Source organism: Nyctereutes procyonoides, unplaced genomic scaffold, assembly GCF_905146905.1.
Source record: "Nyctereutes procyonoides isolate TBG_1078 unplaced genomic scaffold, NYPRO_anot_genome, whole genome shotgun sequence".
Classification (NCBI taxonomy): domain Eukaryota; kingdom Metazoa; phylum Chordata; class Mammalia; order Carnivora; family Canidae; genus Nyctereutes; species Nyctereutes procyonoides.
In genome coordinates, this window is record NW_026575042.1 from 8,054,799 (window position 1) to 8,082,136 (window position 27,338).

At 41.4% G+C, this 27,338-nt stretch overlaps 1 protein-coding gene across 2 annotated transcripts in view; it reads left to right on the forward strand.

Moving 5' to 3' along the window:
* The window catches only part of CTDSPL (CTD small phosphatase like), a 117,541-nt gene that overhangs the window by 63,314 nt on the left and 26,889 nt on the right, over positions 1–27,338 (forward strand). Inside the window, exons 2-3 of one of the 2 annotated variants that reach the window (XM_055321163.1) lie at positions 18,073–18,227; positions 27,153–27,185. In XM_055321163.1, coding sequence (XP_055177138.1) covers positions 18,073–18,227; positions 27,153–27,185 — 188 coding nt within the window. The remainder of the gene's footprint in view (positions 1–18,072; positions 18,228–27,152; positions 27,186–27,338) is intronic. The other variant, XM_055321164.1, reaches the window with a different exon arrangement.

Below are 27,338 nucleotides of genomic sequence, written 5' to 3' on the forward strand. Positions count from 1 at the left end.
CTCCCTCTCTGCCCAGGTAGAGGATAAAGATGTTATTTTATTGGAGGAGCTAGCAAACATCCTTATATCTAGTACCAGATAAATCCTTACTAAATAGATTGCTACTCCTTTTCCTCACAAAAGCACCTCTGTTGAGTTACGGGTTAAATTAGCTTTTATGGGCACCTTATCACTCTTTGTCACATGGTATTTATGGGAAAGAGCATTCCATATCCCAAACAAGTGATTGGCAAAATGAGGCTTGTGAGCACAGCCTGCTTGCCAGCCAGGGCCTTGCCCCTTCCTGGCCTGGGGCATCATAGTATGTCTGCAGAAGGACTGCTTTCAAGGCTGCATCCCAGCCCAGCCTCAGAGCCCATGAGCCTGCAGGACTGTCCCAGCCTGTGGGCATTAGATGAGCCAAGGCTGCCCTTCCATCAGGGACAGCAAGGGGTGAGTTCATCAAGCCTTCTTGACTCTGTTTGGTGTTACCTCATCTCTTGTTACACCGCAGCAACCTAGCCTGGGCTAGGTGGAGCCACTGAGGGACTCTGAGCAGGGAGGACCTCACCACATCTGCATTTCAGTAGAGACTGCTGTGCAAGAGTGGGTGCTGAGAGACCTGTCATCAGCCAGACTGTTGCACAGGTCCCGGGGAGGGTGGGGTAGTGGCGTGGGCCAGGATGATGGCTGAGCAGATGGGAGAAGAGCCTGTGCCTAGCAGCAGGTTGGTTGTGGGGGATGTGAAAGGGAAAGCTGAGGTCACTGTCCATATTGCTGGTGTTCCTTTAGAGGTATGGAAGTAGTCACCTGGAGGAAGGAGCCCCAGGGTCTTCTTTGGGGGAACCCTAAAGATGCCATGAAGAATTCCAGAGGACTGCATCCCAGCTGATAGTTCAAATGTGTTCTTAAAATATCTGATCTTGGCAGAATGGAACTCTGTGTAGGAAGAATCACATGGTACTACTTATTCCATGTTCAGTCCCCCAAAGTGTGGCGTTTATTTTGAAATATGTGGTTTAAGCATTTTTTATCTAAAGAGGTTTCCTGGGGTCGTTTGTTAATATTTTTTCCATTTATAAAGATTATACACCCTAGAAGATTCCTGGTTAAGAACAAATAACTAAAAAAATTTCTTATACAGTCATGCACTTATGGGAATTAAAAATGTGTGGTGAAAACTATAAGCTGCCGACAGTGACATTTAATGGCATATTTCCATCTGAATTATTAAACTGTTAGCTAGTCGATGCGAACAAGCCTTCTAGGTATTCCTTGCTTTTGTCTATTTTTTTAAAATGAAACAACACACTTACAAAGCAAAACAAAATCCAGACAGTTTTAAATCACTTACTTAGGCTGTCAGGAAAACTATGATCGTAGGAAAGGAATGACACGTGCGATGATGAAATTTCAAAATTAACCTGAAAACATCTGTCCATATGCATGAGAGCTGATGCCCGTTTTCATCCAAACGTCACAAACAAACTCTGCTATTTTGCCTTTCTCTTATTAAAATGAATCAGGGAAGAGTTTCTGTGTTTGAAAACTGGGCATAAGGAAGACAGGTCTCTTACCATACACTTCAGACTCATCCAAGGTGAAATTTTCTTTGCCTTAAAATTCTTGAGGTAAGAATTCAGAGTTCATCATGATTCATGCTAAAGTTGTTTCGATTATTTGGCCTAGAGAGAGAGAAGGAGTGCTGTGTGTCCTGTTTATGTGATGAAAATAAATTTCTCTAGGCCAGCCATTTGCTCTTTTGTCCCCTGTGGTTGCTCTCCCACGATTGAGAGGCTTGTTTATCCATGCGAAAAAGGAATTCGAAAGAGTTACGAAGTCCAAAGTTGATATTTAAAAGACCAAAAAACAGGGACGAGTGACCCAGTGCCAACAGCTTTTCCTTTTACTTGGAGACTCCCCTGTATTGTAGTTACTAGCTTTTCCAGCAAGGGTGAGAGGGCACCATGAGGAATTATCCTGGTGGGTAACCTGGAAAACCTTCTGGGCTTGTGTTGATCTTCCTGCCTCCACAATAGCAAAATAATGACAAAAGTAAATATTTAGGGCCAGGTTTATTTTGGTCAGACAAGTTCCAGTCTGGTTTCTAAAATTAGGAATTCTGCGGGATGCACGTGGTTTGGGGCATCCTGCCAGAGAACTTTGTCTCAGGGATGTTCAGTTCTCTTATTTGTTGTTCCTTGCTTGGAAATGTGCATCTAAACCTCCTCTTGTGTCTGTCCATCTGGGCAGACCCACTGCTGATGGTCGGAAGGCTCTACCCAGCTAATTTGGGTAGGTTCCTGCCCCCCTGCCCTCACTCCTGCTTAGATGAGGATCTGAGCCTGCCGTCTGCCCTTCATACACTGCCAGACAAGCCTTCCAAGAGCACAGCTCTCATCCTGTCCCTCCTCAGAGCATTCACTGACACCACCCCCACCACACACACACACACACACACACACACACACTGCCCTCAGATTAAGGGCCCTCCCTCCTGTGGTCCTACCTGGTGGGACATCCTCTGCCACCAGCCAAATTGGCCTCCCCATTGCCCCCCAGACACACTGACTGCCTGCCTGCCCTTGTAACTTTCCATTTGTCCCATATAAAAGTCCCCCCATATCCCCTCCATCTTTCTAGGCCCAGCTGCCTTCCCATCTCCCCTGGGGAACTTTTCTGTCCAAGAAGCCTTAGCCAACTACTGTGGATACTCGCCCGCATCATCCATCGTTGTCTTGTTCCCTCAAGCCCAGTGCACAGGAGGTACTCAGGAAACATTTCTGTTAGGGCTCTCTGAGTGCCCAGGTTCCCCCTCAGGAAGCTGCCTTGCCCTATGAAAGGCTGCCCTCCCACTGCTGGTCCTGCGCTGGTCTCTCTGTTCTACCCAGACCTGTTCAGCTCTTTGTAGAATGTAGTAAGGGCTTCTGTCAGTCACCCTGCACCTCTAACTGAGGCTGTGTTTGGAGTGGGAGGAAGGGCTCATCCACAGGGCCTTGCCTTCATCTACCTTCTTGGGTAGAATAGAAATAAGCAGGGTCGCTTCATGGGCGTGCATTCTGGTACCCCACAGAAGGCACCACACTAGGTTTCATGCTCTGCTGTTACTGTCTCGAAATCCTCACTTTTTAAGCTAGGAGGCTCTGAATTTTTGTTTTGCACCAGGTCCTACAAAGTATGCATCTGGTCCTGGCAGGTGCTGATAGACAGGTAAGGGTAGGCAAACATTACAGAAAGAGTGCTGGGTGGGATATGTGTGGAGGCCATTGGAAAGTGGGTAACAGAAGAAGTGGAGAAGATACATCAGTTGTGAAGTTCCTTCCTTATAGGGGTAATAGTTCTCCAAAGCCAGGACTGTTCCTCAGGGCTGATAACCCCATAGGACCTGACTTTGGCCCTACATAGATTTAAGTTCTATCATACGCCTGCCATTTTTATGGGCTGTTTCAACTTTCCCATCCTAATCAGAGGAAGAGCCCTACCTGACCTAGCCTCTCACCACTGACCTCCGCTCCTACCACTGTCTCCTCAATTAGTCTGTTGCAGCCACATTGGTCCCCTTGCTGTTTTGAACATGCCAGAATGCCCCCTACCTCAGGATATTTGCACCTGCATCATCCACTCTGGCTGCATGAGAGCCCAGAGTGCTCTTCCTCTAGAAGGCTTGCCACTGCCTCCTTCAGGTCTTTGCTCAAGTGTCACCTTATCAGTGTGGTCTTCCCCCAGATCCACTATTTGAAATCACACACACACACACACACACACACACACACACACACACACACACACCTTTTTCTGCTCTTTCTTGCTTTACTTTGATCCATAATACTTATTATCAACACCTAACATACTCTATAGATGCTTATTTACTGTCTCTCTCTTCCCCTGAAATATAAGTAAGCTCAGTGAAGGGAGCGGTGTTTATAAGTTTTGTCCACCTAGAACACTATCTGACACATAGTGGACACTAAGTAAACATGTGCTGGTGAATTCACTGCCCTCTGAGGGCTGGCAGTGCTGCTAATTGAGACCACATTGTTTTCCACAGGGACTGCACCATTTTGCATTTCCAGCAACAGTGCACAAGTGTTCAATTTCTCCACATCCTTGCCAACACTTGTTTTTTTTTTTTTTTAAAGAACTATTTTTTAATTTTTATTTATTTATGATAGTCACAGAGAGAGAGAGAGAGAGAGAGAGGCAGAGACACAGGCAGAGGGAGAAGCAGGCTCCATGCACCGGGAGCCCGATGTGGGATTCGATCCCGGGTCTCCGGGATCACGCCCTGGGCCAAAGGCAGGCGCTAAACCGCTGCGCCATCCAGGGATCCCGCCAACACTTGTTATTTTCTCTTGTGTGTGTGTGTGTGTGTGTGTGTGTGTGTGTGTGTGTGTGTGTGTGTTTAAGTAATGGTCATCCTAGGGATCCCTGGGTGGTGCAGCAGTTTGGCGCCTGCCTTTGGCCCAGGGCACGATCCTGGAGACCTGGGATCGGGTCCCATGTCGGGCTCCTGGTGCATGGAGCCTGCTTATGTCTCTGCCTCTCTCTCTCTCTCTCTCTCTGTGACTATCATAAATAAATAAAAATTTTAAAAAAAGTAATGGTCATCCTTACAGGTGTAAGATATTATCTCATTGTGGTTTTGATCTGCATTTCCTTGATGATTAGTGAAGTTGAGTATCCTTTCATAACATGTTGGCCATTGTAGGTCCTCTTTAAGAGAAATGTCTTTTCAAATCTTTTGTCCATTTTTAAAATCAGATTGATTGTTTTGTTTCACTAATAAGTGATAAGAGTTCTGTATGTATTTTGGATATTAACCCCTTACCAGATATATGGTTTGAAAATATTTTCTCCCATTTCATAGGTTGCCTTCTCACTCTGCTGATGGTTGCCTTTGCTGTGTGGAAACTCTTTTGTTTGCTGTAGTCCCACTTGTCTGTTTTTACTTTTGTTGCCTACACTTTGGGTGTCAATATCCAAGAAATCATTGCCAAGATCAGTGTTTTTCCCCTATGTTTTCTTCTAGGAGTTTTACAATTTTAAGTCTAGTCCATATTGAGTTGATTTTGTGTACGGCATAATATAAGGGCCCAACTGTATTATTTTGCATGTAGATGGTATATAGTTTCCAGAAATACCATTTGTTGAAGGGACTACACTTTCCTCATTTTGTAGTCTTGACTCCATTGTTGAAGATTGTGAAGATCATTTGACTATGTATGTGTGAGTTTATTTCTGGGCTCTCTGTTTTGTTCCATTGGTTTTTATGCCAGCACCATACTGTTGTGTAGCTTTCTAATGTTTTCAAGTCAGGAAATGTGAGGCTTCCAGCTTTGTTCTTCTTTCTCAAGATTGTTTTACCTATTTGGGTTCCATATGAATTCTAGGATTGTTTTTTTTTTTCTATTTCTGCAAAGAAACAAGAAAAAGCCATTGAGATTTTAATAGAGATTACACTGAATCTGTAGATGGATAGTGTGAACATTTTAACAACATTAAGTCTTTGAATCTATGAACACATGCTGTCTTAGCATTTATTTGTGTTTTCTATAATTCTTTCAGTAGTATTTTGTAGTTTTCAGTGTACATGTCTTTTGTTCCCTTGTCTAAGTTTATTCCTAAGTAATTTCACTTTTTTGGGTGCTATTGAAAATGCAGTTGTTTTCTTAATTTCCTTTTCATTGTTGGATTGTTAATTGTAAGCAGATGGAAATGCAACAGATTTTTTGTACATTAATTTTGTATTCAACTTTGCTGAATTCATTTTCAGTTCTAATAGTTTTTTATGGGATCTTTATGGTTTTCTATATATAAGATCATGTTATCTGTGAATTGAGACAGTTTTGCTTTATTCTTAATAATTTAAGTGCCTTTTCCCTCTTTTCTTGTCTAATTGCTCTAGCTAGGACTTTCACTGCTATGTTGAATAAAGGTGGCAAATGGGAATCTTTGCCTTGTTCCTGATCCTTGAGGAAAAGCTTTCAGTTTCTCACTTGGAGTATGATGTTAACTATGGGCTTTTTGGAGGGGAAGGGGCATTTCATAGGAGAGATATGTTTAACTGTAACATAATAACAACAACAGCAAAACTATGGGCTATATTTATAAAAACACTATATTGAGATTATTTTTTAATCCTCGTTTTTTCATGTTTTATTATGAGTTGGTGCTGAATTCTATCAAATGCCTTTCTGCCTCTGTTGAAGGTCACGTGGTCTTTATGTTTCACTCTGTTAATGTGGTGTATCACATTGATTTGTATATATTGAGCCATCCTTGCAACCCATGGATAAATCCCACCTTATGCACATGATCCTTTTAATATGCTGTTAGGTTTGATTTGCTGGTATTTTGTTAAGGATTTTTACAGCTGTATTCATCGGGGATATTACTGGTTTATGCTTTTCTTTTCTTGTAGGTCTTTATTTGGCTTTGGTATCAAGAAGAAGCTGCCCTTATAAAATGAGTGAAGTGTTCCATCCTCTTTAATTTTTTGGATGGGTTTGAGAGGGATTGCATTAATTCTTCTTTAAATGTTTGATAGAATTCTTCAATGAAGCCATATGACCCTGGGCTTTTCTTTGTTGGGAGATTTTTTATTTATTTTATTTTTATTTTTTGTTACTGATTCTGTTTCCTTACTCATTATTGATTTTCTCTTTCTTTATGATTCAGTCATAATCTTTTTTATTTCTGTGACATCAGTTCTAATGCCTCCTCTTTCATTTTTTACTTTATTGAAGTCTTCTTTTTTTCATTAATTAACCTGGCTAAAGATTTGTCAGTTTTGTTGATCTATGCCGAAAAACAACTCTTAGTCTCATTTATTTTTTTCTATTGTCTTTCTAGTCTTTATTTTATTTCTGTTATAATTTTTATTACTTCCTTCCTTCTGCTAACTTTGGGCTTGATTTTCTCTTCTTTTTCCAATTCTTTGAGGTATAAAATTAGGTTGTTTATCTGATATCATTCTTCTTATTTAATGTAGGCATTTGCCCCTCTACATGTCCCTCTTTGTACCTTTTCTACATCCCATAAGTTTTGGTGTGTCATGTTTTCATTTTTATTTGTCTCAGATATTTGTGATTTCTTCTTTGACTCATTGGTTTTTCAGTGTTGTTTAATTTTCACATATATGTGAATTTTCCAATTTCCCCTCTGCTATTGAATTCTTGTTTAATTCCAGTATGGTCGGAAAAGTTATTTGGTATGATTTCAGTCTTCTTAAATATGTTAAGACTTGTTTTGTGACTTAACATGTGATCTGTCTTGGAGAATGTTCTGTGTGCACTTGAGAAGAATATGTGCTGTGCTGCTGTTGGGTGTATGTTTTGTACATGCCTCGTAGGTCCCTTTGGTTTCTTGTGATGCTCAAGTCCTCTTTTTCATTTTTTCATTTGTCTTCTCTCTAGATGTTGTGTCTATTATGGAAATCTCCTACAATTATTTTGTCACTGTCTGCTTCTTGCTTCAGTTCTGCCCATGCTTGCTTGCTCTGGTGTTGGGTACACACACATTTATAGTTATTGTCTTTCCAGTGAATTGACCCTTTGGCCATTAGATAATGTTCTTCTTTGTCTCTTGTGACAGCTTTTTTAAAGATTTTATTTATTTATTTGAGAGACAGTGAGAGAGAGAGAAGGGGAGAGAGAGAGAGAGAGAAGGAACAGAAGGACAGGCAGCGGGAGAAGCAGACTCTCCACTGAGCAGGGAGCCCTACATGGGGCTCGATCTTGGGACTCCAGGATCAAGACCTGAGCCAAAGGCAGATGCTTAACCAACTGAGCCACCCAAGCACCCCTCTTGTGACAGTTTTTACTTAGAATCTATTTTGACTGTGTAACTATAGCCACTCTCCTCTCTTTTGGTTACCATTTCCATGGAATGTCTTTATCCTGTCACTTTCAGCCTATGTGTATTCTTAAATCTAAAGTGGGTTTCTTACAGACAGCATATAGTTGGATCTTATTTTTTTATCCAGTCAGCCACTCTGTGTCTTTTGATTGGGAAGTTTAACCTATTAACATTTATACTAATTACTCATAGGGAAGGTTCACTATAGCATTTTGTTTTCTGTCTTGTAACTTTTAGTCTCTCTTTTTTTTCTTTTTAGCTGTCTTGTATGTCATTGACATTTTTGTGGTGACATGCTTTTTAGTTCTTTCTCATTTTCTTTTGTCTCTCATCTATATGTATTTTTTATTGTTATCATGGAAGTCATATAAAACATCTAATAGTTATAACAGTCTATTTTAAGCTGATAACCAAGGCCATTTTTAATCTTGGCACAATTTGGGGGAATAAGGCACAACAAATGGATTTTTTAACTTCTTCATTTTAACCTTCCTTTAATCACTTTAATGGAAGTAACTAGAATTAGTGGATGTATATTTTATGAGCCTAATGCAACCAAATCCCAATGGTATTTTTTTTAGAACTTGATGAAGTGATTCTGACATTCATCTGGAAGCATAAAGGGGTAGACTATCCAAGAAATTTTTGAAAAAAATAATAAAGGGGGACTTGTATTGTTTAATATAAAACAATAAACCTAGAGTAGCAAAGCTTTGTATTATGGGCACAAGCAGGGGAATGGAGTGGAATAAAGTGGGATGGGAAGGGTTAGAATAGAATAGAATAGAATAGAATAGAATAGAATAGAATAGAATGCCCAAATCAGTGTATGAAGGTGAATTTTAAATAAATATTATTAGGATATTTGATCTTTTTTTAAGATTTTATTTATTCATGAGACACACACACAGAGAGAGAGAGAGAGAGAGAGAGAGAGAGAGAGAGAGAGAGAGAGGCAGAGACATAGGCAGAGGGAGAAGCAGGCTCCATGCAGGGAGCCGGATGCAGGACTCAATCCTGGGACTCCAGGATCACGCCCTCGGGCGAAGGCAGGCACTAAACTACTGAACCACCCAGGGATCCCCTAGGATATTTAATCTTTGGGCATAAATAGGTAGATGCATATATCCTACTATGTTCAAAATAAACTCCAAACAGAAAAAAAATATTTACTTTAAAAGATACTTTTAACTAAAAAGGAACTAAAAGGAAATGTAAATGAATAATGTATCATATTAGTGTGAGAAGGAATCAGTTAAAAAACCATTAGGTTTGACTCCCTAAAAACTTAAAACTCCTGCACATCTACAACCATTATAAACAAAAGCAAACAGCCTAAAACAGACTATTTCCCACATACAGAACAGTCCAATACAGAATAGTCCAAGGATTATGTTTCCAATATAGGACAAAGGAACTCTTAGAAATCAAAGAAAAAATGTAAAAATAGGCAAAAAATATATATAAGCATAGTTTCTGAAGAAGAAATAGAAATGGCCAAAAGGTATAGGAGAGATTATAGAACTTGGATGGCAGTCAAAGAAATACACATGAAAGCGACAGGGTTGCTGTTTCCACCTTTCAGACTGGCAACAGCTCCATGTTGGCACAGCCTCAGTGGAACACCCCACAGGTGGGAGCATACATTGACACTACCTCTCTAGGTGGCAGATTGTCCACAGGTATCAAGAGGCTTGACATTTTTTCAGAGACTTTGGTCCTAGCAATTACAATTCTAGGAATTTCTTCTAATAGAATAATCAGACATGCACATAAAATTATGTACACTAATTTCACCATAATATTTTTTGAGTTTCTTATTATAATGCATGATACATTACATAGAATTATTACTTTAACAAGTGATACATAATTCAAAGGATACTAAAAGGAAATAGAGTAAAAAGTAATTCTCCTTTCCTTCCAGTTCTATCCTCCACTTCTCCGCCATGGAGCAACCGGTTACTTATAAATCCTTCCAGAGATACTCTTTGTACATGTAAGAATAACACATGCTTGTGCTTTTTATTTTGCTAATCTGTTTAATTTTGTGTTGAAGGTTGGTGGTAGCATGTTATATGTACCATATGGACCTTGCTTTTCTCATTTACTCTCAGAATGTGCTCCATTATCAGTAGCAGAAGTTAAAAAGCACAGATTAGTTGGTTTGAACAGACTCTACTACTTACTAGTTGGGTTTGAATAAACTCTATTTATTCTATGTCATCGCAGGCAAGTTTCTTAACTTCTCTGAGCCTTAGTTTTCTCATCTATGAAGAGTATAGTAATAGTCCTTACATTGTAACATTACTGAAATAATTCAATGAGTCACTATATAGAAAGTGCATAAAATAGCAACTGGCACATCTTACATAAGTGTTAGCTAGTATCTGTACAGATGGAACTGCAACCTTCTTTTTAACAGCTGTAGAATATTCCACACTGGAGATCCTATTCTATTTTGTCCCATGTTAATGGACAACTAGATTGTTCTACCATTGCTGTTGCAAACCAACTGCAGTATTTGTCATGACACCTTTTTAAAGAATATAACATAAATGTCCAAAGTTAGTTTAATTATGGTATGGTACACATCTACCCAGTAGAATACAGTACAACCAAGCAAAGTAAGGTTGTCAAAGAGTATCACATATGGGAAAATGTTCACATATATTTTTTAAGTAGAAACAAACATTTTTAATATTTATTCATTTTTTCCATTATTAACATGATGTAGATAGTAGAAATTGGGAAACAATAGAAAAGTATAAAGAAAAATAACAACCTAGTCCTAGGATCCAGAGATTGCCATGCCTACTGCACATATTGGTGAATTTTATATAATCTCTCTCTGAAAATTTGTACTAATTATTTTATAGGGATTAGTAGGGATTGCTACCTTCACTAAAAATGGGAGCTAAGAGTTGGATTCCTCAGATTGGGGGGTTGGCCATGTGTGGGTGGCATAGGTTAAACCAGTTTGGAGGAAGAGGCTTGCTGTGGGCAAGAGGGCTTCTCAGGAAGTAGAGCTGCTTGAGCTGACCTCTCTCTGAACAACTGTAGGAGCTGTTCCTTACTAATAATATCTCAGTCATTTTCACTGTTCTGTTTCCTTTCATACATTCATTCATTCAGTAAACATCTGTCACAACAAGCCTGTTTATACCAGATGCTCCTCTGTCTTAGGGACTCAGCATGAGCAAGATGATTTCCAAGCCTGTACCCCTGGAGCCTACGTTCCAGATCTTGTCCAGAAACACATGACAGAGTTACAGGCATAGGGCATGTGCAGTGTCTGAGATGCTTCACCAGACAATGACCACAGGCACTTCTCCACAGATCTTCATAGTGGTATTTCTTGTGGCTGCACAGTATTCCATCCAGCTGCTATGTGGTACTTTAATTAACCATTCCTACTCTATTGGACATTCACATGGTTTACGTGAATACTTCACAGTCTTCAACACGTCACTCCTCTGCTTTTCAAATGGATTGTTCCAGTTTACAGAGTTACCAGCCACGTGTGAGCAAAGGGGCCTGGGCCATCAAAACCTCACCACCATTGGCTCTCTGTTTTTATTTCTATCATTTCTATTTATTTAATAGGTAAAAAACTGGCCTTCACTGTTTAAGTGTTCATTTGTTTGATTACTGTAAAATTTTAACTTTTACTTCCTCTTAAGTGCATTTTCTGTTTTAAACCCTTTATTTTGTTACCTATTTGGGTTCTTGCTATGAAAAACAGACTCTGTACAGGGATGGCTGAGAGCTCCGATTCCAGACTCTCACAGACATGGTTTCTGTCCAGCCCTGTTACCTAGGAGCTCTGTGGCCTCTGGCCAGGGGTCTGGGACATGGTGAGGCCAGGAGGGTGTTCCCAGCACAGGGACACTTCTTGGAACCTGAGTCATGGAGAATTTAGTGGCCTAGGTATGTGTCGGGCCTTACCTAATAGGCCTGCCACGAGTATTCTTGGCTCACTTTGGAATTTTCAGAAGTGCAACCTTTGGAGTAATGGCAGGCAGCACAAGGCCTCATATCTATTTTCTCCCTGGAAGTAAACCCCAAACCCAGAAGAGGACTGGGGAGAGGCAGAGAAGGGTAGTGGGAAGGCTGGGAGTGCAGCAGTCAGGCGCTTGTGGCTTTGAACCCCAGTACCCCCACTGCACAGTTGAAAGTGCTCTGAGCTTCCATTTCCTCACTGGAAAATGGGGTGTCATCTGGGCACTGCACACTGGGAAGGCCAGTCAGTATCATGTCAAGGGCCTCTGGCAAGCAAGGCACCAAACTAATGAGGGCTGTTAGGAGCCAGCAGTGTATAAGGGAAACACACAGTACCATCATGGAAGGACGAATTGGAATTCCTCCTGCCCAGCTTTTAACCATCCACCCTTGCTCCTCCCTATGATTCCTCACCATTGCCAGTCGTAGGCTGCCCCAGGAAAAGAGCTTTCAAAGGTGCATTTCTTTCAGAGTGCCAGGTGCAATTGCCAGGGGAAATTTATCACTTGGAACTAGAATAGGGACTGATTGGATATCTCAAAAGGTGACTCTTTTGGTGACTAAGTCCTTTTTCTAGGAGAAAAGGATGTTTGGATTCTCTGCTTTTGAACTCTGTGCGGTCTGTGCCCTGGCCTCTCCCCACTCCAACAGCCCCCTACACCCCCTGTTTTATTCAAACAGAGGAAAGTTGTGTTTGTTGACCACTCTTTCGGGGTGGGAAAGGAATGTAATGTATGCATAGACTGCCCAGAATTTCCTGTTAGACACCCACTCCAAACCACGGCCCTGGGATGCATTCCAGAGATTGCAGCCCAGTCCTACAAGAGAAGAAAGGGTGCATTCATTTAAATGCTGGGCCATTGGGAGGAACTCCCCCTCCCCCCTTAAAAAAATGATGTTCAGCTCTTTCTGTAGTAGTATAGTTTTGAATTCAGTTGCACGGTCTCTTCATGTGCTCTGACATCCCCATGTGCAAAGAAGCATCTTTTCCTTGGGAAACTCCGATATGTGGTTTTGAGGCCTTAACAGCACTGGTGTCCACATTGATGCTTGGACACACTTTTAATGTTCTGCTGTGAACACTCAATGATACAGACCTGCTGTGGAATACCTTTCTTGACAAGAAAGGAGCTAGTTTTCAGGGCATGTTTTGGTGCTTTGACACATTAGCAGTAGACTTCGTGTTAAATCACTTTTCTCCTAGAAATTCTGTTATGTTGAATCTTTGGCCGTCTGGCCTCTGCTGGCATGTAGGCTGGCTTGACACTGTGGAAATTAAAGGCAAACCTTTGTTTTCTGTAGCTGCCAAGATGCAGTTTCTTTGCTTGGGGAGAAATTTGAATTATTGGGGATGGATGGATTCATAGTGAGTAGCAAACATTTCCACCTACATTCCAGCTTCTCTGATCTTCATTGTGAACCCCTTATTTCATTGTGGGGATGTGTGTGGGGCAGCGGGAGCTCCAGGTCAGATCTGAGATAAGAGCAGATGGGTCGCGGTATTCACAAAGGTGAATATGTGAAGCTCTGAGTCTTTGTAGACCACAGAGGTCCTAGTCTGAAGCTAGGAGTTCAGGATGGAACCAGAGCCTCCCCACATCTTTAATCTAAACCAGTTCAGAACCCAAGAATTGCACATTGTTATGTGCATACACAGCTATCACACGGATTAAGAAACACTGGCAGTTTAGGGTCAACATTTCAGTTTCTGGATGCAGAAGGGGACCAGTTAGGTCAGGAAGTATAAGCGGATGACTAGAAATGCCCTCTTTTGGCTGGTGCATACCAAGTCCTGATGGATCCACTTGCACCTTTCTTCTGTTGCCATAAGCACAGTTCAATAGCTCTTTAGACCAGTCTTCTTGATACCACTGAAGGACCGAACCTCACTGTCCACCTTGGTGGACTTTCCCCTGAACATTTCATGTTTTTAATTATAACACTTTCTTTCTAACCATATTTCATAGAAGGGTTCCAAGAAAAGGCCTGAGTACTAGGGTTAATGTTAAGCTTCACATGTGGAGCTGCTTTTTATTGTTTAGTTTCCCATTATTATGATTATTATGATTATTATACAAAGAAACCTTCACTGGATAGGAAGTAAAATTTTTAGGAGCTACTTCAAGTTCTAAGTTTAGAATTCACATACCCAAAACCAAAACGGGTCTGCCTCCATATTTTCTCATTAAACCAGGCTGGTTTTATAAGAACTGTTGTCTGGATACATGCTAACTTATAAATGTTCACAGTGAGACACTGATCAGTACCTAAAATCAATCAATCTTTTGTTGCTATATTTTAAGCTACTGGTAGATCTTTTCTCTTGAACAAATATGCGTGTTTTTGCTGCATCGACACAACAGCCTTTTCTGCAAGGGTAGATATGAAGATTCCTGTATTAGTGGTGTGGCTTAAGTCGATGAAGTCACACTGGCTAACAAGTGGCAGGGTGAGACTTAAACCCCAAATAGAACTCCAAAGCCCATTTTCTTTCCATGTGACTTATATATATTTTTTGCTTTATTGTGTATTTTTTATCTCCATGTAACTTGTATTTAAAGTCAGTTTTTAAGTAAGAGATTTCCATTCAGTACCCAGAAATGGTCCATATCTCTGATTTGCAAATTCAGTATCTTCTTTGATGCAGATCGATAGCCTGTATCAGTCAACTTAAAATTTAAGCTCAGTGGTTCCAGTCACAGAGGTCAAACCGTGACATTTGTGGTACAGATCTGCTCACACCACTCCCCATTTCCGTAGAGTCAAATACAAACTCATTACCATGGTTTACAAGGCCATCATCAACCATGTCCCCAACCCCCTCGCCACTGCTCTGATTTTTCAAATACCTCATGCTGTCTTTCACATCAGGCCCTTTTGCACGTTGCTGTTTCCCCACTTCCCTGCCCCCTCCAACAATTTTATGCACCTATTGGCCCAGCTCAGAAAGCACTTCTTCTAAGAAATCACTTCTACCCACTGTCAAATCTGGACTGCGCACCCTTCTTTGGGCCCCGTCAGTGCCCTGTGCTGCCATCATTGCAAGACACAAACTGCTCGTTCAGCCTCTCTTGCACTAGACTTGAGGCTCATGAAGTGGGGATGGTGCCTTGTGTGGTTCACCACTGTTTCTGCACTGCCTTGCCTGGGAGCTTACATGTTCAGTAATAAACTTTTCCAGCGCAAATAACGTAAACCCAGAGAAACAGATAATTTATATAACTGAAAATTCCAGGAGGATCTGGCTTTAATGAAACCAAGTCCCCAGAAGGTTTTGTCAGAGATCTGTCCCTCTCCATGTCTCAGCTACTGTTTCCTCCGCATTGTCTCATGCTCAGATAGGTGCTTCTCACTTGGTGACAAAGGAGCCACCAGAGGCTCCAGGTTTACATCCTACCCACTTGGCAAACCAGCAAAAAAGAGAACATCCTTTCCAATGGCTGTAGCCTGAATCCTGGGGCACACCCTCCTTGGCCCAGGTTGAGTCAAATGCCCAACCCTAAGCCAGTCATGTGGCTTGGATTGGCCAGGCCTGGGATAATTGCTGGAAAGCAGTTTGTAAGGGGAAGACAGTAGGGTTATAAGACCCAGACAGCCAGCATCTTGAGCCCTTTCAGGACCAAATGAGTGCTGAGGGTAGGGTAAGGCTGATGCTGGTCCTAAGCAACTCTATTCATTTCCCTTGCTAGCCTGATTTTGAGAGCACCAGACCAGTCCAAGAGCAATTAGAAAATTAGAGAGCCCCTGCCTCAGCCTTGGAAGTGAGACCACTTCGGGCGGCTTCACCTCCTGGTGCACAGAAGGGAGGTTCCAGGTGGGCTGTCACTTTCCTATCAGGGGGTGATGGCCTTCCTAGGGACTCACTCCCACAGTTCTGTTTGTAGCTTCTACGAGTAAGCCATCAAATGGTAGAAATTGTAAGTAGCTCACTGGTTCCAGGGTCAGGGTTGTTTTTTTTTGTTTTGTTTTGTTTTGTTTTGTTAGCATATAAGTTAGTTTGTTAATTTGTTAGTTTGTTGTGGGAAAAATGTATGTGACCTGAGGATGAAAATGGGATCTGAGGGGGGGTGCTTTTTGCAGAGCTCTTTACTGCCCAGCTTGAGCATTAGCTACTCAGTGTCTCTGAGACATGAACAAATAGCTTGTTTACTTGCAGGGAAATGTGCTATCAGCTAGGGAAGAGACCGTTTTATTTCTTCCTCTGACTAAATTATGTGAGTGTGGCATAACAACCAAAGCACTCAAAGTAACAGCAAAACAGTTTAACCAATCATACATATTTTTTTAATTAACTACTTATTTATTTATTTTGTAGAGGTAGGGAGGCAAAGGGAGAAAGGGAGAGAGAGAATCTTAAGCTGGCTCCACGCCCAGCACAGAGCCTGGTACAGGGCTCCATCTCACAACCCTGAGATTGTGACCTGAGCCCAAATCAAGAGTCAGATGCTCGACAGACTGAGCCACCCAGATGCCCCCCAATCATTTATACCAAATATGAGTTTATTGCAGTGGTTTTCTCTCCATTTGGCATGTTCCCTCATTGATCTCACCTGGTCTGTCAAGACTCTGTTCAACATGGCACATGGAGAGAACACATACTTTGGAAACAGTCCCCCTTGGGTTTAGATCCTTGCACATGCAATTCCTAGTTTATTTCCTCAGCAGTAAGATGGAAGCAGGAATGTCCATTGCCTTGGATAGTTGTGAGGGTTATGTGAGATGAGGATTGTAAAGTACTGGAATTTAGACGCTGGCCCTCAGGAAACAGTGGTCATTATCACTCCTTGCCCCCTGCTGCTTGGAAGGCCTCTGTGCCCAGTGGTCCCTGTGGCCTGGCCTGGCCTGGCCTGCCATGGGGGGCCCCAAGTGAGAAGACTGGTGCCCTGTGATGTGTACCCACACATTCTCAAGGAAGATAAAACAGCAAGCGTTTCCAGGAGTTTATGGTGCTAAGTCTCGTTAGTGAATCAGGACCTTAAACTCACACTTAGTCACTCACCCAAACCCAGGCTGGAGCCATCCACACCTGTGGGGTTGCTGGCAAGAAATTTTTCAGTCCTTTTTCATGTGAATTTCCATGTAAATGCATTTGGTTTTGCTGCTGGCAGAAGAGTACCCCAAGACATTTAGCAGAAGTTTTATGATCCCTTGAGAGTGAAGGTGCTGTACAAATCCCTCAAGCACACAAAAAGAGGAATCATGCCAAAACTGCTTTTGGGAAGAGATAAACTCCCAACAGTTATCATGTGGACTCAGTGATTTCCTACATTGGTAATTTCCCATTAACCCTGAGCACGGGCCCTTTGTGGCTTCTGCTCAGTACTGTTGACCCACCCAGACATGGTATGTGGTGGGACAGCCCTGGCTGCATTCCCGGGCACTGCTCCTGGCCCTCCAGGTTGTCATTCTCCTCCCGTAAGGTGTGTTTTTCATCTTATACTAATTTTTGCCTTTTATTTCTGACTTGTGGCAGCTCGTCTTGAGACATGGATAACAGAAAGGATAACATCACTCCCTCAGGCGGCTTAGTCCAGGCTGGGAAATGAGTCCACGGCACAGGATTGCCCTGGATTTCAGGAGGATGGGCTTTTCCCAGGCCAGCCCTGCTCCAGCCAGAGCATGTGTTTGCTGTCCCACATCTGCTGTTTATATTTTAAGTGTAATGGAAGACTCCAGCCCCCCATCAATTTCTTGACAAACCACAGAGTTTAAGAAGGAGTCTTCTTATTCCCTTCTACATCTTATTTCTTAATGAAGTTAGTCTTGGAGTTAGAGTGTTCAAGAACCTAGTTTCAAAGTGACTCTTTCTTGGTACCCTTCACAGAGAAATGCTTCTCAGAGAGTATAGAGTCTGACTTCTGCCTGAAAGGATCTCTGTTTTGAAGTCATGCTTAGTCTTGGTTGGAAGACCGTATGCTGGGTTCAGGAATGCAGATGGTGTCCGACCCTAAGGATGGGTCAGTTAATGAGCCAGCAGCCCCCACTGGGCTGTGGTCAGAGGAATACTGACTGGCCAGCAGGATCTGACTCCATCGACCAGTTGGCCCTCTAGGAATCCCATGTGGAATAACAATCCTTTAGAGTAACTTCCTGGGGCTCCTCCTCCTCTCATGCTCAGTAGGTCTCTTAGTATCAGGGCTCTAGGGGGGCAGCTGCACGTTTGGCCTTTTACCTTGCATGACAACCATGACAACCACGTGCTGCAGTTGGCCATTGTGCTGTTTCTCTTTCCAGCATCCCAATGCAACGTCAGCTTAAAGAAGCAGAGGAGCCGTGGAATCCTCAGCTCCTTCTTCTGCTGCTTCCGTGACTACAATGTGGAGGCCCCGCCCGCCAGCGGCCCCAGCGTGCTTCCGCCCCTGGTGGAGGAGAACGGTGGGCTTCAGAAGGTCAGTGCCAGAGGACAGGTGCGCACTCACCAGAGCCTCAGTAGCTGTACGGCTGTCCCATCCTTCGTGAACATCCTGAATAAGAGTCTGTAATAGTATGTGTGCAGCCATTAGCTTACAGATCTAAAATGGCTTAAAAAAGTCATCTTCACTCTCCGAGGATATCTCAGTCATTCCCATTTAGCAACTGAAGCACATATTTGATGAGAGTTATAAGAATCACTTCACATTTTTATAACATTCTGTCTTGCTGCATGAAACGGAAAGCTAAAGAACCAGTAGCAGAGAAAGGCATGGGAAGACAAATGGAAAAACAGAGGCATACCAAAAAACCATTTATACTTAATAAGTATAAATGGATTTAACTACTTAGTTTAATAACAAACAGATTTATTTTATGTTCTTTTATATCCGTCAGATACAAAATTTAAGTCAGATTTTCACAATATATTAAAAAAAAAGCACAACTAAACTCTATCCACATGCTGTCTAATGGACGTATCCTAAGCAAAGTGACTTAGAACAGCTAAAAGTAAAAGGATGAGCAAGAAGATGTCACACAAGTATAAGAAAAAAAAAAGGCAGGATTGCAGCATTCATTCAAATAGAATTTCAGGTAACAATCACTGAAAAAGGCAAAGAAGGGACTCGAGGATCAAGTTCCACATCGGACTCCCTGTGGGAAGCCTGCTTCTCCCTCTGCTTGTGTCTCTGCCTCTCTCTCTGTGTCTGTCATGAATAAATAAATAAAACCTTAAAAAAAAAGACAAGAGATTATTCATTCTGAAGATAGTTGAGATTGAGGACACAAAACCCATCAAACTTAATGTCCCAAATAGTGTGAGCAAAGGACGTGAGCAAGCATTTTGCAAAATAAATACCATTGGTCAATAAACATGAAAAAATGTTTGGTATGGTTAGTAATCAAAGAAATGGAAACTAAAACAGTGAGATGGCCTTTTCCATCTATCAAATTATTAAAGATATTTATAAAGATAATATTTGGATGAGGGTAGATGGATAGAAGGGTAGAGGGTAGAAGATATAAATGGGTTATTGGTAGCCATGTTAATTGGTTACACCTTTCTAGAGGGAAATTTGACAATATAATCTTAAAACCTTAGCAATTATTTACTGACATAATTATAGATGTGCAAAGATTGAACCATAGAGTACTGTCCAGCATAGATTTTAATATTGCAGAATTTTTTTTTCTTTTTTTTTTTATTTTTATGATAGGCACACAGAGAGAGAGAGAGAGAGAGAGAGGCAGAGACACAGGCAGAGGGAGAAGCAGGCTCCATGCACCAGGAGCCTGACGTGGGATTCGATCCAGGGTCTCCAGGATCGCGCCCTGGGCCAAAGGCAGGCGCCAAACCGCTGCGCCACCCAGGGATCCCTAATATTGCAGAATTGTAAACAACCTGATGAGCAACAATAGACAATAAAAAAACTAATAGAATAACCATGCAATCAAATAATGTGCAGCTGTTAAAAATAATGTTTCATAAATATAACTGACATAGGGAAATGTTCACAATATGTCATGTACAGGATAAAAAACTCGTAGGGGAATATATTTACAAGTATACATGTAGTCATATGCACACATACACACACACACACACACGGGCATGTATAAGACTAGAATGGCATATGCCAAAATATGAAGAGATTATCTCAGACTAATGGGATCATATATTGGATTTTCTCCCCTTTTCTGTGTTTTACTTCTTTCTTTTTTTTTTTTTCTTTTCACAATTTTCAAAAAATAAGCTTAAATGACTTGTGGGATTAGAAAATAAATCATTTTAAAAGTATATATCAGTGTAAGGAAAAGGATTCTGGGAAGGTGATAACCTGAGCACATGGCTCTGGCCATTTAAATTCTCTCTCTGGATAAACGCAGGTGAGCCTGCTTGAAGAACCTGGAAAGTGTATTAAGGCCTCTAGTTTTCCTGACATCACCAGGGGAAAGAGCAGGCACAGGATTCATCCTCTCTAGTCCTTGGTGAGAAGCAGGGAACTACCAACAGAGGGAAATGCCTGCTTGTCTTAGAGTTCTAGGACAGACACTTCAAGCAGATAGTCTTGTGAGGTCCACCAGCCAGCAAGAGCTGTGAATCCCCTTGAAAAGGGCCACTGCCCGCTTAACGTGTGTGGCCCTTGGAAGGCCTGTACTGATAAGCTGAGTTGCTTTTACTTCTTGTACCCTAAAGGAGCCCACTAGTACAGGGACTTTCTTCATGTCCTTGTGGTTTATCAATTTGGGCTCTGCTGGACCATGAAAACATTGTTCCTTGTGGGGCCTGGCATTGCTCCCTCATTTGCCCCTGCTGAGAAGGTCCAAGTTGAAAAACTGGAATATGAGGCTCCTACTGGGGTAGAATTAGTGGAAGAGATAGAACTTTTTGTTTTAAGGTTTTATTTATTTGAGAGAGAGAGAGACAGAGAAAGCATGAGTGAGGAGAGGGGCAGAGGAAGAGGGAGAAGCTGACTCCCCACTGAATGTGAAGCCTAATGCAGCTTGGTCCCAGGACCCCAAGATCATGACCTGAACTGAAGTCAGATGCCCAACCTACTGAGCCACCCAGGCACTCTGAAGAGACCTTTAGTAGACAACTCAAGAAATGATATTTCGAGAAATGAATTTTGAGTACAAAAGTAACTTTTAGAATTTAAAAAAGAAATCCCGTGATGTCTAAATTTAAAAATTCAGTAAAAAAAAAAAAACTGAGAAAAAGGAGAATGAGGATGGTCACTGCTGAGAACTGAATTAATGTTCTAGAAGAGCAAGTAGAAAAGATATCTTATAGTTGAGACCAGAGATACAGAGATAATAATTGAGGGGGGTGGGAAGAGGCATCCAGGAGACCTAATAGCAAGTAACAGGAGTTCTGCAAGACTTCTCTTTACACTTATGTTTTCAGAATTTCAACAGCATATATCTAAGTATGTGCTCCTTGCAAGCTACCAAAACAAGATATTTTCAAAAGAAAGAAAGTTATGCTAGTACCAGACTTCTCATCAACCATATTGAAAGCCACAATACTATGGGAAAGAAAAAAAAATCTACAGGCGACTGAGAGAGAATTCCAAACCAAAAATTCTATGTATGGCCAAGATATCATTTATCTTTTAAGGCAAAGGAAGTACATTTTCAGACACATAATGATTCAAAGAAGGGAAAAAAGAAATCTGAGTGAGATTGATATTCTGTTATGATGTAATTATAGGAAATGTAGGAATAAATACAAGCATTAGGAATAGAACTGCAACAAGCAGCACGATTAGAAAATAGATCTTCAGTTGAGCCCCATGTTGGGCCTGTGCTGAGCATGGAGCCTGCTTGGGATTCTCTCTCTTTCTCCCTCCTCCTCTGCCCCTCTACCCTGCTTGCTCACTTGCGCTGTCTCTCTCTCTCTCTCTGTGTGTCTCTCTCACACACACACAAATAAATAAATAAATCTTTAAAAAAAAGAAAATGAAAACAGAGTCTCAAAATTCACAAGGAGTAAAAGGAGAAATGGGCAGAAATGTGAACAAGCCATCAAAATTAAGAAAAGAAAAAAAAAGAAAAAACAATAAACCTAACATAAAGAATAGGTAGGCATGAAACCAAGTTTAGTGAACCAAATTCTCCTAACAAAAGACCAAGACTATATCAGATTGGCTTGACAAATTCATCTGTATGCTATTTCCAAGAATAGACCTGTATCAGATAGGACAATTTTGGCAGCAAGTAAAAGAAAACTGACAAATAATAACTTAAACAAATAGGGGATTATATTTTCACATAAAAGGCCTGAGTCTGGCAGTTGTTGGGATTGGCTTAGGTGCCTGATGATGCCATCAGGGACCCAAGTTTGTTCTGTTCTTGTCTTTCCATTTTTCTGCCCCACCATCTTTGGCATGTTTGCCTTCATCCTCATGTTTGTTGTTTATTATCTCAAAGTCATAAGCTTCAGACAGCATATCCACATTCAAGGGAAGAGGAGAAGGAGGAGTAGCATTACTCATGCCTGTCCTTTTTGTGGAAAGTAAATGTTTTCACAGAAAACTCCAGGGGACTTCTATGTATGTTGATTGGCCAGAACTTTGTCACGCGTCTACCCTCCTGCAGCAAAGAAAGCCTGAAAGGGGAAGAATTTAGACTGACATATTCCTGCCCTCAACAGAATCAGAGCACTTTCACAAAGGAAAAAGGAAGAATGACTACTGAGTAGATGTACTAGTCAGTGTGGGTTCAATTATGCTGTAGTAACAACCCCCAAATCTCAGAGGCTTAAAACAATAAGAGTATATTTTTCACTCATGCTGCATGTTTATCATGGATTATGTGAGCTCTCACTTGCTAATAAATAGATAATGTGAGTCACATGTTATTTATGTTTCTCTAGTAGCCTTATTTTTAAAACTAATTTTTTTTAATTTTTATTTATTTATGATAGTCACACAGAGAGAGAGAGAGGCAGAGACACAGGCAGAGGGAGAAGCAGGCTCCATGCACCGGGAGCCCGACGTGGGATTCGATCCTGGGTCTCCAGGATCGCGCCCTGGGCCAAAGGCAGGTGCTAAACCGCTGCGCCACCCAGGGATCCCCTAAAACTAATTTTAAAAAGGTGAAACCAAGTTTAACAATATGTTTTACTTAACCAAAGATATCCAAAATATTATTTTGACATGTAATCAATAGAAAAAATTATCAGTGAGATAAGATTTATATTCTTTTTATCTTACTAATTCTTCAAAATCTTATACTTTATACTTATAGCACATCTTACTTTGCACTAGCTACCTTGCACAGGCTCAGTAGCCACCTGTAACTCATAGCTACCATTATTGGATTACATAGTCTGTTTTATCCTCATTCATAGATTAGACTTGAGAAAAGCCCCATCTCCTTGCTTCCATTATTGATTTGTCACAGTAGGAAAAAGGGTGAGTCACGCTGGCTCTTTAAGTTTTCACTAAGAAGTAACTTACATCTTATGGCGAAAGCAGTTCATATGACTACACCTAACTTCAAGGAACTTGGAAATGCAATCCTACCAACTGTCTAGGAAGAGAACTGGAATTATTTGGATACCAGCGCTAATTACTATTATAGTAGGTGGCTACTAGTTTCTGACCCAACATCTAATATACAGTGATTTTTAAAAGGTAGAAAATAGATGGGCAAAATCTAAAAAGACCAAATAAAAAGAAAGCAAAAGTGGCAATATTAATATCAGACAAAACAAAATTCAAGGTCAAAAACATTAAATGGGAGAAAGAGGGACATTTTCTAATAATAGGTCTGATACATGAAGTGTATAATAGTCATAAAACTTTGTGCAGACAACAGTGCAGACAAATATATAGAAGAAAACCATTTAAACATGATTTAAAAAAACTATCTTCTAAAAATATGGGGTATCTGGCTGGCTCAGTCAGGGGAGTGACTCTTGGTCTCGGGGTTGCAGGTTCAAGCCCCATGTTGGGGGTAGATATTACGTAAAAATAAAATCTTTAAACAATAAACACAGCAAACAACATAGTAAAATCTTTGGCAGTTTCTGGCTAATACAGTAAGACAAGAAAATGAAACACTTGGTGTAAATATAAAAAGGATTGGAAATTAGTTTTATTTTCATTAGACATGATTATTTACATAGAAAACCCAAATACTTCCAAAATAGAATCATTAAAATGTGTTGCTATGGTAGCTCTTATTTATGGAGAGATCTGCTATATTTCTAGATAAGACTTAAAATTTATGTAGAAGAAATAAAATCCAAGAATAGGTAAGAAAATTTAGGAAAAAATAATGAAAGATGACTTGCCTTAACAGATGAATCCTTATTATACATTGGTATGGAAAAATTTATTAGTGGAATTTATATGATGAGATTCTATTGTAAACCCACTTGTAGCGCCAGATTGTGATGTGTTCCCCCAGTGAGCTTTCCTCATACTGTCATTGCTTTAGAGAATCATCATTAGCAAAAGGACCATAGTTGGTACCTGAGGTTTGTAGAGGATGAAAGGGAAGAATCACTGCTATCATAGTAAAAGTTTTATTTAAAGATAGTGTTTGGGCAGCCTGGGTGGCGCAGCGGTTTAGCGCCACCTTCAGCCCAGGGTGTGGTCCTGGAGACCCAGGATCGAGTCCCACGTTGGGCTCCCTGCATGGAGCCTGCTTCTCCCTCGGCCTGTATCTCTGCCTCTCTCTCTCTCTCTCTCTCTCTCTCTCTCTCTCTCTCTAATAAATAAAATCTTTAAAAAAAATAAAGATATTATTTGCCAGGGTGCATGACTGGCTCAGTCAGTGGAGTGTGCAACTCTTATCTCAGGCTTGAGTTCAAGCCCCACGTTGGGTGTAGAGATTACTTAAAAATAAAATCTTTTAAAAAATAAAATAAAAATAGCATTTGCCTAGATGAAATGCCATGAGACAAGGGTGGTGCACCCCTGGCAGGTTTCTTAGAATGGCTGGCTGTATATATGAGAGCATAAAGGCCTTTGAAGGCAGTTCCTCTGGCAGAACCGAGCTCACCTGGATTCAGTGTTCATTCATGGGACTTCCTTCACTTAACATTTATCAAAATGGCTTTTTAAAAGATTAACTATTTAACTCTGAGTAATGCATCATTTGCATAACACTTGACTATTCAGTCTGTAAGACCAGACACCACAGAAAGAACCGGGGTCAAAGTGGGGCACTGAGGCCTAGAAGAGGACCTTGTGCCCTTCCTCACACTCAGCTTGGTCAGGACCCCTAGAACACAGAGCCCAGGCGCATGAGATGTGGAAACAGATTCTAGGCCCATCCCTACTGCTGGCCTCTAGCTCCCTTCCTCTTGGAACTCAGCATGTCAGAAGCAGAGGGAAGGCTGTGGGCAGAATGCAACAGGTGGCATCTGGGGTTCTATCCTACATATTCACTTTGCCCTGGAGAAATGCTTCCGCAGCAGTCACCTAAAGTGGCAGCAGTCACCACCATCACAGTTACAACCTGGACCTGCAGGCCAGTTGCCCCAAATAAATGGGTCTGACGCCTTGGCCAGAGGCAGGAAGAAGTCAGCACCCAGAAGACCCCAATGGCCAGGACCATGGAGGACTTCTGGGACCGCTGGGAGAGGGCAGAGAAAAGGGATTGCTTGGATACTCGCAAATACATGCATACCCCATGCACACAGGTACACATATATGCAAACTTTTCCAGGGTAATTTTCCAGCCCAAATACCTGGCCAGAGTAGTGTCTTCGGTCCTAGCCTGTGTTTTGCCAAGCACTTCAGTTGTTTTTACTGTTACCTCTTGTTTTACCAATGATGTGCTTAGCTTGTCTGAAGATGTACCTGAGTGGAGGGGCGGTTTGCAGCATCCCACCAGTGCAGTGGTTCTCACTTGGAGAGGATTCTGGCCCCTTAGGGCACATTTGACAGTGTCTGGAGACATTTTCGATGGCCACTACTGGGCATTGTACTGGCATCCAGTGAGTAGAAGAGCCAAGGATGCTGTCGAGCATCCTATAAGGCTCAGGACAGCTCCCACGCAAAGAGTTATCAGGCCCAGAATGTTGGTAGCTCCAGAATTGAGAACGACTCTGTAATGGTCCAACAGGCTTGTGAGCTTCTGGTTAAAGTCTCCCCACCAAGAGCAGTGATCTGCTGCTACATCCAGGTGTTGGATATAATATTACTTAAGAGCTTCTGAAATGAACTTCCCCATGGAAGTTCTTAGAAACTGGAATTTGATTTGATTCTGCCATCATGTTGGAGAACAGCACAGCTCTGCCTTGAATAATGGCAGAGGACAGTTTAGAATCCTTAAGACAAGCCCCAAGTGTCCTGAAAAAGGAAAGAGCAGTCAGGATGATCTGGAGAGGAAATAGTAGTTGCTGCTACACTGCAGAGGTGGTTACTAGGGCTGCAGTTAATCAAGAAGTTGCTAAATCGTGCTTAGAGTCAGAACAGAACTCAAAAGGTACCAGCCACCTGCATCTGTCAACAGTCGGATTTGACCCCTTCCCATGAGACCTTTGTCACCAGTGACCCCCTCAGTAAAGATGGACATACTGTTCACAAATCCTTATATGTGGGAGACTGGAAACAGTGTATCTCTTCATCAAGGACTAGGATGCTGCTATTCATTGCCTCCAGTCCCACTGTTTAAAAAAGAAGAAATACAGAAACTGGAAATGCCCAGTGGCAATAATGGAAAAACTGTGTTATTTTATTAGCATTTCTTCATGATGCAAAAATGAAATGTTTCATCAACCAGGTTTGGAATGGCTGGCATTCCGAGGCTGAGGAATGGGTGAGGCCCCACCTTGGGACCTGAATTTTTTTAATACTTCCTGTGAGTACAGGTTCTGTTCCCCTTAAAAAGAATGCTAGCTCCACATCTATGGCCTCAGAGGGAACTTCTTGAACCTTGCCTGTCCCCTCTGCCCAGTCCTCTAGAAGAAAACCAGTATAAGAGGGTTCCTTATAACCTGATAAACTTATTTTCCTTTCCCTGCATATTGTATTGACTTAAGGCTCAGTCTTTTTAGGGAAAAACCTACTTAAAAGAAGAAATAAGCCAGTTATTAAAGGGATTAATGGTTCAAAGTAATATATGAGCTTTTGTTTTTATTTTTCAATTAAGGATTAAATTCCTGGGAGCAAGGGAGGCACCACTTAAATAAACATGATTAAGGAGCCTCAGGAACCCAGCCTGGTTCGTCAAGGTAGGGAGTATCTGGGAGGTAGAGTGGAGCCCAGTGCCCTAACTGGAAAATCTTTGGGTTCCTCCTGTTCATTAAATGCCACTAAGGTACAGAGAACAGGAAATCATAGGGCTGCTGTACTCAAGAGTGCTTTGAAGTTTCTTTTGAGTATATGATCTACTTACTTCTCTTTAAACCTGACAATGATTTCTTTTTTCTTTTTCCTTAGGGTGACCAGAGGCAGGTCATTCCCATACCAAGTGTATGTATATTTATCCAATTTTATTTACACATTCATGGAATCTTGTATCTTTGGGCCTACTGATATAAAAGTTTTTTTTTAACATTCTTGCCTATGTTGAGTTTAGGCATGTGGTATAAACAGCTCCATTCTGTTAAAAAATGATGTTACATT